This window comes from Hippocampus guttulatus, chromosome 11 (genome assembly GCF_054856545.1).
Source record: "Hippocampus guttulatus isolate MCC_2025c chromosome 11, RoL_Hgut_1.0, whole genome shotgun sequence".
NCBI classification, from domain to species: domain Eukaryota; kingdom Metazoa; phylum Chordata; class Actinopteri; order Syngnathiformes; family Syngnathidae; genus Hippocampus; species Hippocampus guttulatus.
The window spans coordinates 4,346,132-4,367,275 of NC_141271.1; the positions used below are offsets into that span (position 1 = coordinate 4,346,132).

General features: G+C 45.7%; 1 protein-coding gene across 2 annotated transcripts in view; it reads right to left on the reverse strand.

The window, feature by feature from the left end:
* Positions 1–21,144, reverse strand: part of man1a2 (mannosidase, alpha, class 1A, member 2) — a 127,901-nt gene that overhangs the window by 42,632 nt on the left and 64,125 nt on the right. For both annotated transcript variants that reach the window (XM_086123596.1, XM_086123595.1), the window contains exon 5: positions 2,705–2,823. In XM_086123596.1, coding sequence (XP_085979722.1) covers positions 2,705–2,823 — 119 coding nt within the window. The remainder of the gene's footprint in view (positions 1–2,704; positions 2,824–21,144) is intronic.

A 21,144-nucleotide genomic window follows, 5' to 3' on the forward strand; every position in this document is an offset into this window, starting at 1 on the left:
AGAAACAAAGGGCTCATTTTATGAGAATAGAGTTGTGTGTGGGCGGCAGTAAGTAAATAAAAAAATGTGGGTTGTACGAGAATAGATTCCAATACAGTATCATTATTATGTTCACATAACCTTTTGGGGAAATTATGTGACAGTTGGAGGCCTATTTGAAAATGTAAATGGTTTAAATGTTGGCAGTATAATCTGAAAGGTTTAAAAATATTTCAGGTGAACAACAGGGATCAAAGGTTTAGAAGTTGAATGGACATTAACGGCTGCATGAAAGAAGAGTTCCATCATAGACTACGTGTGTGCTGTAGTCTTACACTATTCAGACAATACAATGTGTTGCATCACAATAGTCCAAACAAGGCTGAAGCAAATAAACTTGGGTGTTTTCTTTGGAGAAACACAGAACAGGAAGTCAGTGAGGTCAATTTCACAGAGTGGGAAAGGGAGTTAAGGCCAGCAGCCAAAAATCAACAAATAAGACTCCACAAGAGAGAACCGAATGTCCGTAGCACAGCTTCACATGACATGTACATAAGTATCCACAGCCTTTGCTAAATACTTTGTTGGCACCGTTGGCTGTAATTAGTCTCAAGTCTTTTGAAATATGCTGCCACAACCTTGACACATTTATCTTTGAGCAGTTTTGACTATTCCTCTTTGCAGCATATCTCAAGATCTATCAGGTTAGATCGGGAGCAGTGGTGCACAGCCATTTTGATTTTCTCCCCAGAGATGCTTGGTCAGATTTGAGTCTGGACTCTGGGTGGCCACTCAAGGACATTTACACAGTTGTCCTAAAGCCACTCCTTGGTTGTCTGGGCTATGTGTTTAAGGTTTGGAAAGTAAACCTTTGCCCAAGACTGAGGTCCTGACAACTGTGGAGCAGGTTTTCATCCAGGATGTCACTTGATACATTCCTATTTCCTGCAATCCTGACTCAATCCCAGTTCCTACAGCTGAAAACCATCCATTAATCATCATGATTCACTGTAGGGATACTATTGGTCAGGTTATGAGCGGCGCCTGGTTTCCTCTAAAAATTATGCCGGACATTCAAGCCAAAGAGTTCAGTTATCATCAGACTACAGAATCTTCCTTTTTTTTTTTTTTAGGTTTTGAGAGACCTTCGGGTGCCCCCGCTGGAGTGGCTTCCGTCTGGCCATTTTACCTGGCAGGCCTTATTGATGGAGTGCTGCAGAGATGGCAGTCCTTCTGAAAGGTCCTCCTCTCTCCACAGAGGGTCGCTGGAGCTCTGACAGAGTGCCCAACGGATTCATGGTCACCTCCCTGACTAATTGTTGTTGTTTACAATACACAGGCGGCCGGCTTTAGGAAGAGTCCTGGTGGATCAGAACTCCTTCCGTTTATGGATGATGGAGGCCAGAGTTCTCATCGGAAGCTTCAAAGTAGCACAATTGTTTTCTGTCCCTTTCCAGAGATTTGTGCGTGACAATTCCTTTGATTTAATTTGTGCTCTGCCAGAGAGGTAGGGTGCCTTCCAAACATCTTAGCTCAATTTTGAGCTTTGTGGAAAAGGCTGTGAATACGATGGTATATGTGATAAATTTGTTTCCCCAGTCTATTTAATAAATTAGCAAAATTTTCAAAAATACTTTCACATTGTCATTGTCGGTCAGGTGTTGTGTTATTAATTTTAAGGAAAAAAAACGATTTATTCCATTTTGGAATAAGGCTGTTTCCACAAAATGTGAAGCACTATGAATATTTTTATCTTGGTCCATCTATTTTCCTACCTGTTTATTTCCTGATCCAGTAGTCTATTTGAGTGGGGATGTTTTTTTTTTTTTCGGGGTGGATGTGAATGAATAACACACAACTGTGGCACTGCATTAACTACAAATGGGACAGTCTAAAACGCTCAATGTATAAAAGCTTACTGTGGGGGTTAATGTCACAAAATTCACATGCACATAACTAATTACGCCTACTCCAACCTCTGAAAATATCAACATGGTTGCCAGAGCTTTTGGGATTTCATGGACATCAATCTCTGAAAATATAAAAACAATCGCACCAATGTTTGAGATTTTATGGACATGACCGTCTTCCTCTCCATAGGTGAGCACTGAGGCCTAGTGTCGCATAATGAGGAAAACATTTAAGGGCAATAAAAATCAATTGTTTTGATATTTTCAGAGATTGCTGTGGTTATAGATGGTGAGATGCATATGAATTTTGGAGGTGACTAGCCGTAGTTTTCTAACATTAAATGAGGTTAAGGCCCCCCACCCCCCCCCCACCCCAACACACACATTAAGCGTTTTAGACTGTCTCTTGCCGAGGAAAAAGTATTTCTGATATCTGTTCAGTTTGGGGAAGTAAGCACCTGCCAGTCGTTCGATGGTCCGGCAGATTCTCAACATTGCAAAAGATTAGCTTAAACAGTCACCGTAGCTCACGGAAACACCAGTATATATTTTTGCATTCTTACAGTTTATTTTCTAGCTCCCCTTTGTCTCCACCTGGATAAACATCCGGACATGGCCAAAACATCTGAAAAGTACATACAAGAAGACTCATTCTCCTTAATTGTTATTGTTTAAGCATTCTTTTCCCTGACTGAAATGTTCAATACGATGTCATCACTACTGTTGAAAGAGCAGCATTCTTGAATTGTTGATATAGTACTTTTTTTTGTTGAATTGAAAATCGACCTGTGAATTAATTGGAGTTAGGTACACACCACACTGAAGTCCAGATTTTGCTCGATCCACTCCTGGCCGTCCTTGAATTCTTCGTGCAGGCCCATGATGTACAGCGTGTCCAATGCGTCCACGATGGATGCTCCAAGCTGAGAATTACCTGCACAAGATAGATAGGGAAACTCAAGGGGGGAAAATATTTGTTCCCCCCCTCCCAACTAGTAATCCATCCATCCATTTTCTGAACCACTTATGCTCATTTGAAACTTTGCTGAACGACCATCTCTAATATATGGACAATGAAAACAACAGGAATTCTAGCAAAATACTTCCTCTGGCCTGATTGGAGTAAGTTTCCTACCAGATGCAAGCACACCAAATCACCAATAACAGCAGTACATTGGCATTCCCATAAAGCACAGTCCCTTGTCACAGATTTATGACAACACTTATGATATGACATTTAGATTAGAGTGAGAGCCATTACCAACAGTAACAGTCCCAAGTGCCATTGATCAAACATCTCGTAAAGACTGATTGTGAAGATTTAGGCATTCATTGTATCCAGCGCTAAAATAATCAGTCTTATTTTGGATTTTATTAGGGTGCAACTCATATGGTTTGTGACTATGAGGTGTATTGGAAGATTGATATCATTTTGCTTTGAAAGTCATGTTACCAGGATATCTTGAATGGTAGACTGCAGTACGGATCCGGTCCAAATTAAGGTCTCGTGCGGACCCATGGTCAACCGTCATTAAATAAAGTACACGGATATATATATATAAATATATACCGCATTTTCATGACTATAAGGCGCCATTAAAAGTCTCAAATTGTCTCCAAAATGGACAGGACGCCTTATGATGCGGAGCGTCTTGTGTATGCGCTGAGTTCCAAAACCTGACTGACAGCCGACACGCTGTTTATATAGAGAAAAGGCGGAAGTGACTGTGGACAGGCATGCGGCAAAGAAGTCGGCCAATCAGTGAAGGGTGGGTGTGTAAGTGCACGCTAAAGGGACGCTCCAAGCAGGTACCAACACCTGTATAGAGTGTGGCTATGTGCATTGTTGCAAAACAACTTCGGTTTTGGTTTCTAAGAACCCCCGAAAATAAATTCTACAAAGAGACACGCCTACGAAGCTCAGTTCAAACTTCAAGCCATCGGTTATGCTTTTGGCATGCGTGCCCATCTCACAGCAGCGGTGAAAAACCAAGTCAAGCAAATGAACTCTGAGCTTGCCGTTATTCCCGGAGGCTTGACTAAAGAACTCCAACCGCTGGACATCGGCATCAATCGGGCATTCAAAGCAAAGTTGTGACCGGGCGTTCAAAGTAAAGTTGCGAGCGGCATGGGAACAATGGATGATCAATGGCAAACACAACTTTACAAAGAGTGAGAGGCAGCGCTGGGCGAGTTACGCCACAATTTGCAAATGGATTGTGGCTGCTTGGACGAACGTGTCTGCTTGCACTGTTGTTCGAGTTTTTGGCAAAGCCGGCATCATTTCTGTGGAGCCACATGGAAATGAGAGTGACTCTGACAACGAGAGGGAACCCGGCGTTTTTGATGGATTACCGGTACTTGCACAATTGTTCAATTCTGATACAGAGGATGAGGACTTTGATGGATTTCTGGGTGATGATTGATCGAAAAACGTGAGTACATTGTACGATGGCTAAATAAAATACAATGGAATTCAGTTTTGCTTCCGTTGCCTTTTTAAAAACATGTTTTTAGCTTGTATCTGTATGTCTTGGCATGCTACCGTATGCTACAAGCTAACGTGTTTTTAGCGTGCGCGCATGCATGCCGTATGTTTGAGCTGGCGTATGTTTTACCACTGTAAAACTGCGCCGAACAATACAGTGCGTTTTGTCTATGTGTCAAATACAGAAATAGCACCCATTAATGAGACTGCGCCCAACCATACGGTGCGCCGAATGGTCGTGAAAATACGGTATATGGGTTCGAATCCCGCTTGGGGCAAAAAATGAGCACATACCACCATCCAGTGTGGGTCCTTGGGCAAGACCCTTCACGCTAATGCCTACCTCATACAATGATGAGAGACAATAAAACGAATGACATGACGTCGCCCGGCCAAACAAGGTCTGCGTCAGGTGCTGTCAATTGACGGAGGCCCAGAGAGGTGTGATAAAAAGGCCGATACCCAAGAGGTACATCCAGATGACCATACCTGAAGCACTCAATACTGCCAAACAAAGGCTCCAAGCCTTGTCCAGCCGCCTAAAGCGGTACACGAAAGAGAATGAGGCCAGACGAATAAACAGGCTGTTCGCAACACAACCTGCGAAAGTGTACGCTCAGTGGCAGGGTCCTAACAACAGAGCTGTCCCACCAAGACTGGAAACTGAAAGGTACTGGAAAGGCATATGGGAGAAGGAGGTTGCACATAACAGCAGTGCACAATGGCTGGTGACCCTGAGAGAGGAGCACAGCAACCTCCCTGAACAGAACCCAGTGACCATAACAGTGGCAGACATACAGGAAAGAGTCTCAGATATGAAAAACTGGACAGCACCAGGCCCGGACATGGTCCACACCTACTGGCTAAAGAAACTCACAGCACTCCAACCTAGCAGCACAAATGAACCAGCTGCTGAGGGATGGGACTCACCCAGGATGGCTAACCGAAGGGCGAACGATCCTGATCATGAAGGATCCCTCAAAGGTTGCAGTCCCATCCAACTATCGGCCAATAACCTGTCTCTTCACAACATGGAAGCTCATGTCAGGCATCATTGCGACTAAGATAAGTGGACACGTGGATCAATACATGAGCGAAGCACAGAAGGGCATTGGTAGAGATACCAGAGGAGCCAAACATCAGCTCCTGGTTGACAGAACAGTCGCACAAGACTGCAGGTCCCGACATACCAACCTGTGCACAGCCTGGATTGATTACAAGAAAGCCTATGACTCGATGCCACATACATGGATCACTGAATGCTTGGAGTTGTATAAGGTGAACAGGACCCTAAGAGCCTTTGTCGCGAACTCGATGAGGATGTGGAAAACCACACTTGAAGCCAATGGCAAGCCACTTACCCAAGTGTCCATCAAATGTGGCATATACCAAGGTGATGCACTCCCCCCACTGCTGTTCTGCATAGGACTGAACCCCCTAAGCCAAGTAATCACCAAGACAGGCTACGGATACTGCCTCGGAAATGGACCTACGATCAGTCACCTCCTCTACATGGATGACATAAAGCTGTATGCTAAGAGCGAAAGGGACATAGACTCCCTGATCCACACAACCAGGATCTACAGCAGCGACATCGGGATGTCATTGGGGCTTGAGAAATGTAGTCGGATGGTGACTAAAGGGGTGTTCACACGGCAAGATTTGGTCCGGTGCTACGCCGGGGCTGCCCCAGTAGAGCGTTCACACGTGCAAATTAGCTCCGGCGTAGCCCCGGAAAAGAGCTTACACCGGACCAAATTTGATCCACCTCAGGGAAGTGGTTTAAAAATTTGCGCCGGAGCAAATGCTTGTTTGCGAAGCAGCACCGATGTAAATTTGCACGTGTGAACGCAACTGGGTTAAATTTGCTCCAGAGCAAATGCTCGCTTGCGGGGGGAGTGGCCTCGCTACACGTCAGAGGAGTCCATACGGGTACTTGCAAACATGCATCCTGGGTATTTTGCGCTTGAAAACATGGCGAGTAACAACAATAACAGCACGTGCGAAAAGAACGAATACAGGGGGGTAAACTGGGGCGACAATGAAACTTCAGCCCTGATATCAATTTGGGCTGACGGGACCATCCAAGCCCAATTAGAAGGAACCAGGAGGAATAAAGCAGTTTTTCACAAAATAGGTGAGAAGATGGGTTCCCAAGGTTTTCACCGCACTGGCGATCAGTGGCGCCAGAAAATGAAAGGCCTCAGGCAAGAATACAAAACAATAACTGATAACAACAAGACGTCTGGTAGAGGAAGAAAAACGTGCAAATTTTACGATCGACTGAATGACATCCTAGAGCATCGACCAGCCAGTGTGCCGCACCACCTCGTCGCCATTGGCGCTTCTATCAGCTCTCCGTCCCCCGGCCCGAGCACGCGACCAGATGCACAGCATCCGACCCCGGTCGACAGTGACGAGGGGGCCAGCGACACGGACGAAGCCCGGCCGTGCACCCCGTGCACCCCCGCTCCCAGTACGAGTGTAGACAATTTAAGTGGTGAAGACAGCGCTCACGATAATAATGAGGATCAAGAAAGCAGTGATGTCAGCTTCGGGAAAAGGTCTACCTCAAAGCCAGGAAAAAAAAGAAAATCAAGGGTTGACCAGTTCCAGAAATGTATGGAGGAGATGTTTGAGAAGTTTGCAGAGAGCCAGAGAACAAATATGAAGGTACACACTTCTAGCTGTCCATCATGTCTGATGATGACACTTGCTCCAAGGGAGGGGAGGATGGGTAGGGGGGTGGGGGTGGGGGGGGGGGGGTCAGCAACTCTGTCGCTGGTGCCACTTCTCGTGGGCATAGAGACCGATTCTTGAGCCGCAGACTCGACCACAGATGGAGCAAGGGAAACCGGATACCAGGGGGGTACCAGCTGCCCGCTGGTGTCGTTGAATGCGTTTCTCGGTTCGTCTGGCTTGGTTAATTTTGTGTATTTCAGAGATTGCAGTAGCACAAGTGATCTGCCAGGTTGGTCTGTTGAGTGCAAGTGTTTCAAGCTGCGTGGGGTTGATGTTGGCTCGCTTTAGGAGGTCCCTGCTGTAGTCCTTGAGGCGCCGCTTTTGGCCCCCAGCAGAACGCTTTGCACCTCTCAGTTGGCCATAGAGGACCTGGCGGGGCAGGCGGTTGTCTGGCATGCGAATGGTGTGTCCAATCCACCGAAGATGTTTTTTCGCCACGGCCGCTTCCATGCAGATGGAATTGGTGCTTTCGAGGATGTCTGTATGGGGAATTCGATCTTCCCAGGACAGGCCAAGGATCTTTTGCAGGCAGCGGATGTGGAAGGCTTCCAAGGTAGTAATGTGCCGGCGATATGGAGTCCATGACTCTGACCCGTAGAGCAGAGTGGAGAGACACACTGCGTTGTACACAGCAATCTTGGTACAGGTCTTCAGGTTTCGGTTTTCAAAGACCCTGCTGCGTAGGCGACCAAAGGATGATGATGCTTTATTAATACGGGTGTGGACTTCAGTGTCAAGGGAACAGTTTGAAGATAAAGTGGAGCCAAGGTAGGTGAAATGGTCCACTACGTTTAGTGGAGTGCCATTAATGTGAAAGCTGGGGGATGTGGAGGTTGGGGTAGCGAGTTGGAACATGACCTGTTTTTTTAATGTTGATCTGAAGACCAAAGGATTGGTACAGATTGGAAATGGTGTCGAGGGCGTGCTGAAGCTCTCATCAGCATACTGAAGCTCACAGATCTGACAGATTTTTGTCTTTGTGTGAGCCTGGAGCCGTCTGATGTTGAAGAGGCTTCCGTCTAGGCGGTATTCCATATGGACACCGTCTTCATGTCCCATGCCACGGTGGAAGAGGCACGTGGTGGCAGAGAGGAGGATGTTAAAAAGCACTGGAGCCAAGACACAGCCCTGCTTCACCCCGACTTTCACCTTGAAGAGCTCTGACTGGAGTCCTCCGACGAGCACTCTGGCTTGCATCCCATCATGCAGCTGCTGGAGGATGCTGAGAAACTTGGGTGGGACCCCAAGTTTGGAGAGATGTTTCCAGAGCAACTCACGGTTAATGGTGTCAAAGGCTTTGCTGAGATCGATGAAGGCTATGTACAGGTCCTTTTGATGTTCTCTGCTTTTCTCCATTAGCTGTCTTAAAACAAAGATCATGTCAGTGGTGGATCTAGTCTTCCGGTAGCCACACTGGGTTTCTGGAAGCACACCTTCTGAGATGTGCTCGACTAGCCTGCTGAGCATGATTTTGGCCAAGATCTTTCCTGCGGTGGAGAGGAGAGAGATTCCTCGGCTATTCCCACAGGCTGCTCTGTCCCCTTTCTGCTTATAGATAACAACGATGTTAGCATCCTTCCAATCCTGCGGGACGGTCCCATGTTCCCAGATGTTTTGAATCAGGAGGTGCAGTCGGCGCGTGAGGAGATAACCTCCGTGTTTGAAAACCTCTGCAGGGATGCCATCAGGTCCAGCGCTTTTGTTGTTCTTTAGGCCCGCAATGGCTTGCTGGGTTTCAGAATAGGATGGTGGGGCGTCGAGGCTCATGATTGTTGGCAGGTCTGGAAGATTGTCCAGAATGTGTGGATTGACAGGGTTGGTATGGTTGAGAAGATGTTCAAAGTGGTTTGCCCAACGGGCAAGGATCTCATGGTGGTCCTTGAGGAGTGCAGAGCCATCAGCTGATCGGACTGGAGCAATTGCCCGCTTCTTGGGACCATACAGTGCTTTGATGGCATTGTAGAAGCCCTGGGTGTTGTTACAGTCTGCCAGATTTTGGATCTCATTTGCCTTCTGCACCCACCAGGTGTCCTCCATGATACGGAGTGCTCGCTGGGTCACTGTTCTAACTGCAGAAAAGGTGGCTTTACGGGTGAGAGATGTAGGGCAGGACAGGAGAGCTTTATGGGCCTCATGCTTTGCTTTCAGAAGTGTATGTATCTCGGTTGAGTTGCAGTCAAACCAATCCTGGTGGCGTCTCCTTGACTGGCCAAGCACCTCCGAAGCTGTGCTCTGGATAGCCTGGTGCAGAGCTGGCCAGTCACTTGATTCCTCCGGGATCTTGTCAAGGTTTTCAGCAAGGAGTCGCCGGAGGTTGGCTCTGGTGGTGGGGTTGTTCAATGCTGCACAGTTGAGCCTTTTGTTGGGAGCTGTCCTTGGATGACGGGGTTGAATGCTCATGAGGAGTTTGGATCTGGCCATGAGATGGTCAGTCCAACACTCAGCTCCGCGCATGACACGGGTGATGAGGACATCCCGTATGTCCTTTTGACGGACAATCACATAGTCCAGGAGATGCCAGTGTTTGGAGCGGGGATGCTGCCAGGTGGTCTTAAACCTGTTCTTCATTTGGAAAATGGTGTTAGTGATGACCAACTGATGTTCTGCACAGAGAGAGAGGAGCCGAAGGCCGTTGTTGTTCATTTTTCCCACTCCATGCTGGCCAATAACTTTACTCCATACCAGGTGTTCCGTGCCCACCCTAGCATTGAAATCTCCCATGACTATGAGCTTGTCCATAGCCGGTGTTTGCTGCAGGATGGTGTCCAGAGTTCTGTAGAAATCCTCCTTTATATTCTGCTCGGCATTCAGAGTAGGTGCGTAGGCACTGATGAGTGTGGCGAAGCGTCCCTTTGCCAGGGGAATGCGCCATGTCATCAGCCTTTCATTGATGCCGGTGGGGGATTCTGGGATGCGCTTCAGCAGTTGGGACTTCACAGCAAAGCCAACTCCATGGTTTCGACGAGTGCCTTCAGGGACCCCTTTCCAGAAGAAGGTATACCCTGCACCAACTTCTGTCAGGGAGTCCTCTCCATGTATCCTGGTCTCGCTGAGAGCTGCGATATCGATGTTATACCTCGCGAGCTCTGTGGCCACAAGTGCTGTCCTCCGGTGGGGTCTGTCAGGAGTTTCAGCCAGGTCCAGCAGTGTGCGGACGTTCCACGAAGCTATGCATAGATTTTTTCTATTTCGTTTATTATCCTTTCGACCGCAAGGGGGATGCTCCGACGATTGCGGTTTACCGTCCGGAGTGTGGAGAGCAGACAATTTTTAGACCATTTTTTCTAGGTCCCTCCCCATCTCAGGGGTGAGCAGTGTGGAGCTGCTCAGTCACAATGGAAGCTGCCGAAGAGATGCGCTGCTCCATCCCGCAGTGTCAACGACCATCACTCCATTGCCGCCTGTGTGCATGGTTTGGCTAGGCACTCCCAGCCACATCCTTGGCCTGTGCCCACCGCCATTCCACATCGCCACAGTGAAGGTACACACACACACACACACACGCACGCACACAAATAGCTGTATGTGCGTGCGTGTGTATACTGTATATGTGTATATAAATGATTTAAAATGATATAAAATGATTTGTCATTGATGATCTTCTTTCAGCTCTTCATTGAGAATGAAAATAAAAAGATGGCTCTGGAAAAAGAGATGGTGGGAAGAAATGGCATGGGAGGAACAGAAAAGGAAAGCAGAGAGAGAGGCAGATGAGAAGAGACGAAGAGAAGAGACGGAAGCGAATGACCGGAGGAGGAGAGAAGATCAGGAACACCAGATTCGCCTGATGTCCATGCTTCTGCAATTCCAAAATCCTGGCAGTCATGCTGGTACCAGTGCAGGTGGCTACGAACAGTCACAAAATAATCTTCCAATGAGTGCATTGGATATTTCAGACCCTTCTGTGTACCATGATTTGTAGACCCTGTTGCCATTTTGTATACGTGTATACTGTATATATATATGTATATATTCTGTGTATATATATGTGTATATAGCAGTATTCTTTTTCTGATTGCAAGTCATTATAGTACGTGTTCATATTTGAATGATGATCTTAGAATTTACATATTAGAATGTGTAGATGTTTTGAAGATTTCTGTGCCAAATAAAAGTTTGTTCTCCAATGCCAAATCACAGTTCTTTTCATATATTCTCTCTCTATATATATATGAGAGAGAGAGAGACAGAGATTAAAAGTTTAAAGCATAAAAGAAACATTAAAATATCTTGTGCATTTTTCAAAAAGTTTTATTTAGTGTAGCAACACTTTTTGTTTTTGTAAAAGCAGTGACACATACATTTGTCTAGCTTATTGGATACATACAAGTAATCATGTCAATACAATTTAGGCATTTAAATGCACTAGTAGGGCCTGCCGTATGGCTGCTGCACTGTCACATGTTGGTCTTTGGTCATCTCTCGTTTCATCTGTGGTCTCGTCATTTTCACAACTTGCCACCATCCATTCGTTGTCAAAATGTTCTCCCCATTTTTCACACAAATTATGAAGTGTACAACATGCTGCAACAATGTTATTGAGGTTCACCAGGTGTGTTTCCTGTGTTTTGAGCAGAATCCTCCATCGACCTTTCAACCTGCCAAATGCATTTTCCACAACCATTCTTGCCTTGCTATGTTTATAGTTGAATTCTTTTTGAGGTTGTCTCAGTCTACCATTGTCTGAAAAAGGCTTCATGAGCCACGTAGATAAGGGATATGCTGCATCACCCAACAGCACCAATGGTACTGGCACTCCACCAATATCCCGTTTATCTCCCCAAAACAATGAGCCAGATGTTCTGTTTTGATATAAGGGAGAGTTTGCAGATACTCGTGCGTCATGTACACTACCTGGCCAGCCAATAAAAATGTCTATAAATCGATAGCTGCTATCGACAACAGCTTGCATAATAACAGAATAAAATCCTTTTCTGTTGTAGTAGTCAGTATGACAATCGTGTGGTCGAATAATAGGAATGTGTGTACCATCGATTGCACCCAGAACTTGAGGAAAGCCCCAGCGCTGTTCAAAATTTCGGACATTTTCAACCATCAGGTCACCAACAGGCCATTTAATGAGGTCTTGGCTCATTTCCGAAACAATGGCAGAACAAGTCTGATGAACGATGACACAGACTGTGTTTTTAGCAACACCGAAAAGATGTCCTATTGTCCTGTAGCACGCGTTGGTAGCCAGTTTCCAGAGGGTGATCGCGACCCATTTTTCCACGCTGATCGGCATTCGCATGGCAGTCGTTACACGTGAGAGGGATGGGCGAAGCTTCTCGCACACATATCCGAATGCTTCCTTGCTCATTCTGAAGTTAGATATCCAGTCTGAATGAGTGAACGAATCGTTGACAACTCTGTCCCACCAAACAGAACTGCGTGTCTTCATCGATGTGGTTTTCTCTGCGTTTGGTGACGCCATGGCGACGTCCACATAGCCACGAACGCCGCGAAGTTGTCCACTTGTTGCTGAATAAATCGAAGGATACGTTGTTTTCGTGCTCTTCTGTATTTCAGGAATCTTTCTTTTCTCTCTCTCCTGCGGCGTCTGATAATCGACCACATCGTTGATTTCTCCGGAGAAGTAGCCATTTTTGTCACAAAGAAGAAGGCAGGGAAAAGGAAGTACACTTTAGGCATGCGCATGTTCTACTTCCGCATTCCTGTCGTTTTGCTCCGTTGCAGAAACTGCCGTGTGAACGCAAGTGGGGCTGCACCGACGCTGTGCCGGTGCTGACACGCTCAGCGGCTCTGTACATGTGAACGCTCCACAAAATCTGCTCCGGTGTAAAATATATTGCAACAAAATACACCGGTGCAGCGCCGGAGCAAATGTGTGCCGTGTGAACGGCCCTTAAGAGAGGAAAGGTAGTCCGCACTGAAGGGGTCTCACTCCCTGAAGGAACAATAGCAGACATTGAGGACAGCTACAAGTACCTCGGTATACCACAAGCCAATGGCAACCTCGAACTGGCAACAAGGAAAGCGGCTACGGCCAAATACCTCCAGCAAGTGAGGCAAGTCCTAAGAAGCCAGCTCAATGGCAAGAATAAGACTCGGGCAATAAACAGCTATGGGCATAGCTGTTTATTGCCCGAGTCTTATTTGGTTCCACCCCAAATCCAGCACCCTGAAACTGTACGCAAGCCGAAAGGAAGGAGGCCGGGGACGAGTGAGTGTGAGAGCCACTGTCCAGGATGAAACATCCAAGCTCCATGAATACATCAAGGAGAAGGCTCCAACGGATGACGTACTCAGAGAATGTCTCAGACAATGGGGAACAGAGGATGAGATGCTGGAAGAGGGACCATCATGGGAGGACAAGCCCCTACACGGGATGTACCACCGGACCATAACTGAAGTGGCTGATCTCAAGAAGTCCTATCAGTGGCTAGAGAGGGCTGGCCTGAAGGACAGCACAGAGGCACTCATCCTGGCTGCTCATGAGCAGGCCCTGAGCACCAAGTCAAGTCAAGTCAAGTCAACAGTATTTATAGAGCACTTTCAAACAGCCATCGCTGCATACAAAGTGCTGTACATGGAGCAATTTAACATGCACAATAAACAGTAAGACAAATCGGTAATAAAGGCGGTAGAAAGCACCAAACAGTAAAACCAAGAACAAATCTAAGTCATGCTGAGTCGAATGCCAAAGAATACAAGGGAGTTTTGAGGAGGGTTTTGAAGATGGGCAGCGAGGAGGCTTGCCGAATGTTCAGTGGGAGGTCATTCCAGAGAGAGGGACCAGCAACAGAAAAGGCTCGATCCCCTCTGAGCCTCAGTTTAGTTCTTGGTACTTCTAATAAAGTCTGGTCCACAGACCTGAGGCGCCGGGCAGGTGTGTAGGGGCGGATGAGCTCAGAGAGGTAAGGTGGCGCTAGGTCATTTAGAGATTTGAAAACAAATAAGAGGATCTTGAAAATAACTCTAAAATGTATGGGGAGCCAGTGAAGGGATGCCAGAGTAGGAGTTATGTGCTCCCTCTTACGAGTACCAGTCAAGAGGCGAGCAGCGGCATTCTGGACCAGCTGAAGGCGCTTAATGGAGGACTGGCTGACTCCAAAGTAAAGGGCATTGCAGTAATCGAGCCGGGATGTGACAAAGGCATGAATTACTGTCTCAAAGTGTTCATGTGAGAGGAGAGGTTTTATTTTGGCCAGCTGTCTAAGGTGAAAGAAGCTGGATTTAACAACGGCACCAATTTGCCGATCGAGTTTGAAATCACTGTCCAGTTTAAGGCCCAAGTTTGAGACTGTTGACTTAAGATAAGGAGACAGGGGGCCCAAGTCTACAGGATGGAATGTACAAGGGCCACTGGGACCAAACAATATCACCTCTGTCTTCTTTTCATTGAATCTCAAGAAATTTTGTGCCATCCAGGTTTTGATTTCTTCCAGACAGGATAGGAGTGGCCTTAATGAGAAGGCGTCTTTCTTGCTCAGTGGGACATAGATCTGGCAGTCATCTGCATAGCAGTGGAAGGGAATACCATGTTTCCTTAAGATGGAACCCAATGGGAGCAGATACAGTGAGAACAGCAGAGGCCCCAGAATTGAGCCCTGTGGAACACCACATGACAGGGGAGCAGTGCGTGACTCAGAGCAGCCAAGGCTGACACAGAAGGTTCTGTCAGCTAAATAGGACCTAAACCACTCAAGAGCACTGCCACCAATGCCCACCAAGTGCTGCAAACGAGTCAGCAGAATACTGTGATCCACTGTATCAAATGCTGCAGTTAAGTCCAATAAAACTAGACACACGTGGTCTCCAGAGTCATTTGCCAGGAGGATGTCATTAGAAACGCGTAACAGGGCTGACTCCGTGCTATGCATCGTCTTGAAACCTGACTGGAAGACCTCCAAGATGTTATGTTCATCCAAGAAAATTTTCAACTGCATGTGCACCACTTTTTCCAGAATTTTGGAAATGAAAGGCAGTTTGGAAATTGGCCTGAAACTTGACAGCACATCTGGATCAAGACCAGGTTTCTTGATCAAGGGTTGGACCACAGCATGTTTAAACTGTTGGGGAACTACACCAGAAGAGAGGCTGCTGTTGATGATATCCAAGACTGATGCGCCAACACTCGGGAGAACCTCCTGAAAGAAGTGCGGGGGAAGAGAGTCGCAAGGGGAGCCAGATGGCTTCGTCTGGAGAACTGCATCCTCCAAAAGCGCCAAGGACACAGTTTCAAAAGAATTTAGCACAGCTGAACATGGAACATGGACAGAGGGGTCAGATGCGGTATTTGAGACCGGAGTCCTAGCTGTAGAGACCTTATCAATGAAAAACTGAAGGAATCTGTTGCACATCTCGGGTGAAGAATCCGAGCAAGTAGGCAGAGAGGGTTTGAGTACAGAATCTATCATTTTAAATAGTTGTGACGGTTAGCTTGAATAAGGTCGTTTTAAATAGTGCGCGTGGGTTGTGACACCAGAGCCATTGAGGCCCAGATATACCACACCAGACAAGACCCAAGGAGTAGGATGTGCAAAGAGGCACCTGAGACGATCCAACGCATAACTGCAGGGTGTAAGATGCTGGCAGGGAAAGCCTACATGGAACGCCATAACCAGGTGGCTGGCATAGTCTACCGAAACATCTGTGCGGAGTATGGACCGGAAACCCCAAGGTCAAAATGGGAAACACCTCCGAAGGTGGTGGAGAATGACCGAGCAAAGATCCTGTGGGACTTCCAGATCCAGACTGACAAGATCGTAATGGCGAACCAACCAGATATCGTGATCATAGATAAAGGGCAGAGGAAAGCCGTTGTAGTGGATGTAGTGGTCCCAAGTGATGGAAACATGAGAAAGAAGGAACATGAGAAACTCGAGAAATACCAAGGGCTCAGAGAGGAGCTGGAGAGAGCCTGGAAGGTCGTGCCTGTGGTGATCAGAGCACTCGGGGCAGTGACCCACAAACTACATGAGTGGTTGCAACATATCCCGGGAACAACATCAGACATCTCAGTCCAGAAAAATGCAGTGCTGGGAACAGCAAGGATACTGCGCAGAACCCTCAAGCTTCCTGGCCTCTGGTAGAGGACCCGAGCTGAATGAGGGACGGACACCACCCGAGGGGTGAGACGAGAAAATTCCTTGTCTCACCCCTCGGGTGGTGTCCGTCCTCCATTCAGCTCAGGTGGACGGACACTCCGAGTACTCGAATGCCTTCAAAATACAATACAACGCAAATTCAAAGTGCATGAATATGTCAACTCACCACAATGCCGAATCAGTGCGAGCCCCGAGCTTGATTTTCTGCAACCAAGCGGTCCCATCTCGGGGTAATCGGAGACAATGACACCTGAAGTGCGTGCTTTATGTCGAGTCTACTTCGTAATTTTGTTTTAGTCACCGTTGCTGCACAAAACCCCCGCCTCACACAGGTAGCATGTCGGAAATAGCAACAGTGCTATTGTGGTGATCTCAGAGTATTCACCCATAACTTGAATCCAGAACACCGGCAGAGTTGCTGTCTCGAACTTACTTTGAAGGCCGCCGGCATTTGCGATCTCTGGCAGTTTATTTTACTCATTTAGCAAGCTCCGGCGTTTAGTTTTTAGCGTAATCAGTCACGTGACGGAGAAGCGTGGTTTGACGTGCGTCAAGAGTGACACAGATGGATGTAACGGAGAATCGGGTAATTTTTCAAAATCTTTCTATTCCAAAATAAATACAACGGAATTAATGTAAGTTCTTAGTGTGCGGCCCAGTACCAAATGCCCCGCGGACCGGACCGGCGGTTGGGAACCCCTGAATTAAATGACAAACAAAATTGTATTGAGCAAATAAAACAAATACCAAATACAAGGCAGTGCAGTTAGGATGGGTAGGGGATATTAAATGAGTCCCTTTTGAGATTGAATTTGAAACTCGTAAAAGAGACTGAGCTGCAAAGGTGAGGTGGCAAAGAGTTCCAGAGCTGGTGTGCAGGGTGGCTGAAGGTCCTGTTCCCCAAGGTGCTGAAATGAGCCAAGTGGAACGGTCAGGTGACTAGAGGAGAATCTAAGGGCACAGACCGAAGTGGCGATGTGAGGTAATCAGAGCTCATTTTTAATAGAGCTGTCTCAGTACTGCTGATTGGACAAAAACCGAAATGGAAACAATGTAGCACACAATAATCATTGTAGTCTGTGGGCACCAAGAGCTTTACAATACAACCAGCTTTTAAAAAGGAGCAGGCTTACAGAATATGGAGCGACCAAGTTGCCATATATTTTGAGTGCACTGAGTGTGTTTCAATATGTCCACACTGTCTTCATGATTATCACTAACGTCCTATTTCTGCAAAATCAGGCATCTTCCATGACTGCCACTACCATTTTGTGGACTAAAAAAACAAAAAACAAAAAACAACAACTCCCCATTCAATTCAACATATTGTATGGCGAGCTTTAAAATGCGAACCATGGTGGCAAAGTTCATATTGCTGGGAGTCCTCAATGCATACGCAACCATCATTATGTGGCATGAGTGGCTGTGATTTTTTTCCCCCATTGTTGCCAAGCCACACAACACATCCATCCATACAATGATCAAAGTGATCACTCTGAAACACACACAAGTCCGTTTCCACGTCTGTTTCGGTTTTCACGGTTCAAGCTTGCGATTGTTGAACACAAGTTAATAATTCGAAGACCCAAGCGGCCATATACGGTACATAAGTGTGTTTTACAACAGTAGGACGAACAGGATTTGTAATTTCACATGTAGCCTACCACTGAAAACAGAGTGTGCACTTACTGTTGCCAAAACGCACACCGGGATGCAAGCAACTCAGTTCATGGGAGTGAACCCAATGGAAAGCTGTCCTTTATAAAGCAAATAGCGCCAGTTAAGTTAAATGGCTGTAAATGTGGAATGTGGCAAAGTAGACATCCAGACTTGATCATCTATTTACCGTATTGGCCTGAATATAAGACAGTGTTTTTTGCATTGAAATAAGACTGAAGAAGAAAAATAAAAAATAGCGGTAAGAAAGAAAAGAGAAGAAAATAATAGAAGAGATAACGGAAAATGGAGAAACGTAGCGACAATCTGGAGAAAAGTCGAAGATCGGCCAGGTTAACCGGCAGCTGAGGAGAAGTTATGATGTAATTTACTGTACATTTCAAAAATCAGAAGCCATTCATTTACGAATGTGATTGCAGTTTAGTTTACATACTTAAATGTTCAGATATTAAGATTTGAATGAGGAAAAATAACATGCTTTTTCTCTCAAATATATTGTAATAATCATTTGTTTCAGATGTATTATATTTATTTTCTGTATAAAAATTAATTTGGTGTTCAAAAAGTATTTTTTCAAACTTGAGTCTTGAAAAAGAGAGGGTCGTCTTATAATCAGGGCCGTCTTACCTGTATATTCGGGCCAATACGGTATATTATTTATACTATTATTATAATTTTTTTTTCTTCAACTTATACGAGAAGGTTTGAACCTGATGCTTATGAGATATTCTATGTGCATTCTGACAGAGGGACACAGTGTTGGAGCATCTTTGCTGTATGTGCCGGTTGGCGCATTAAAACATGGAATCGCGCTGTGTGACGGGGTGAAATTCTTACCAGCACATATTGAAAAACATGACAGCATTGGCAAGCATATTGGGGGCGTTGTATCTGCAACAACAAATGCAGCGAACATCCACAACACAGTAAGAGGATATTTATCCCAATGCATGTTGGAATGTACAAACAACATATCCTATCCTAAAGGTTTCAAAATTTGTCATGAAACTGCTTCTGTCATTTTCTCCTCACAATTGCATGTACAATTTACATTGTACTTGCCTGAATTGAAGCTTTAACTGAACACACTTACATTCTCAATGGACCATATTCTCTTCCATTCCTGTTCCATTATGTCTATCTTTCAAAGCTCCTCATTCCTTCGCTCAGTTACTGCGGCAGTTTCATTTAGTGCAAAAGCCTCACAACGATGCAAGCCAAACAATGTCATTATTTAGACTCCGCTCACACCATTTTGTACACCGTGCAAGATGAGTTGTTTTGTCTTTGAATAATGAATGCAGTGGTTTGGTTCTGGATTGAACAAAAGAAATGGGGGTGCTGCCAAAGGCTACCAACCACACCTACAGTTGATAAAAATGGTCTGCCTGCTTGTTCAAAAGCCAGGTTTTTGTGATAGACAATACGACCAAGATAAATAATTTCATAACATTTTCAACAACAATAACATGTGCAACCCAACTGAAACTATATTTTTGAAATGGGAGGTGGATATAAACTGAAGTTGTGGTTGCACAAGTATGCACACCTCCCTAAATCTGGAGATGTGTCTGTGTTCAGAATTAAACAAATTACAGTAATCCCTCGTTTATCGCGGTTAATGGGGGCCAAAACCACCCGCGATAAACGAAAATCGCGAAGTAGTGACCAATTAACATATACATAAAATAAATAAATAAATGCCCCACGTGGGCCTTTGCGCTTGAGCAGAGCGCACTAACACACACACACACGCACACGCACACACACACACACACACACACACACACACACAGGCCAGCGATCAGAGATGTGTTCCTCGAGCCGGTCCTTGGCCTCGAGGGGCGGTCCTTGGTCCTCGGCCTTGGCCTCAGAGTCAAGTCCTTGGTTCTTGGTCTTGGCCTCGGGAGTCAAGTCCTTGGCCTTGGCCTTGGCCTCGGATTGCCGGTCCTCGGACACAATGAGGGATTAGAGCCTCGAATCCCTTGCATAAGGACCGCAATAATCACGAAGGAATCTAATAAATTCCATCCAAGGAAACCCATATTGATGGATTAACTCTGGCGCTTTAAGAGGGGCGGGTATGCCACTGACAGATAACAGTTAGCGCAACGTATAAAGAGTGGCATCACAGTTAGTTTCAATCACGGGTTGTAGCGTTCGCGATCGGCAGTTTAAATAGCGTGTAAAGCCTTTCTGTAACAGTGGTGTCTTTTATTTAGTTATTTTTGCACAGTTGTCACGTTTGTGCGGTCGCACTAGAATGTTTGTTTGAACCAAGTAATTTGCATTACAGCTGGAGTCAATAATGTCGGCAGTTCACTTACGGGGTTGGCCGTTGGGATTTGGAGTCCTTTTGCTCGATTCCAGTTATGTTTGCTGAATGCTTTCTCATGTTTGGAATAATGAATATTGATAATACATAGTTTAAAATCATGGTTGATTTAATTATTATTATTATTGTGAAGTTGAAGGTATTAATTAATGTAGTATTAGTGGTAGTGGTAATCATAGTAGTACTCAGAGAATGGTTAGAGATTCTAGACGTATAATTTTCCCACGGGACGCACAGTTCCAAACAATGTGGGTTTTTGGGACGCAAGGAAATTTCTCAGTCAAAGCAAACAAAAAAACTATGGCAAGCCTGAGGATTTCACAGTAACAATCGTTACTGGTAGCGTGTCGTTTCCGTGGCATCATTTTCACGGTACCGAAAAATAGTTTAATTATAAAAGTCACCGCACTTGAATTGACTGTGTGATCCACGCGATTTCACTGCGCCTGTATGTGTGTTTTTGATGTGGTGTGGTGTGTGAGTGTGTTTCTTCTAATTTACTTTCGTTTTGTTTTGTTTTCAGTGTTGGGGCCGGGGGGGGGGGGGGGGGGCACAACAGATGACGTTATGTGCGCATGCGGGTTGTTATTTTAGTCCGCAAACTGAGGAATCGCGCAGATGAAAGTTTGAGATGGCGGCGAAAAAAACTCACCAAGGTCTACTAATTACGATATTTAAGAAATGGGAATGCTTGTCAGATTTTTCGTATGAATCGTCCAAAGGGCGTATAACTAAACTCACCTGTGACGTATGCACAGAACGCGAGAGCGAAATACGACGCGAGGCACGATTACGAGGCAAATTGGTCATTAGATTTGTAGGCTAATAGCTGTAAAAAATATTATGAAACAGTATTGGTTATTCTATAATTTACTGGTTGTAGCATGGTAACTTTATGAATAAAACATTCGTCACAAGGTGTAGTAATGCTAATGTTAACTG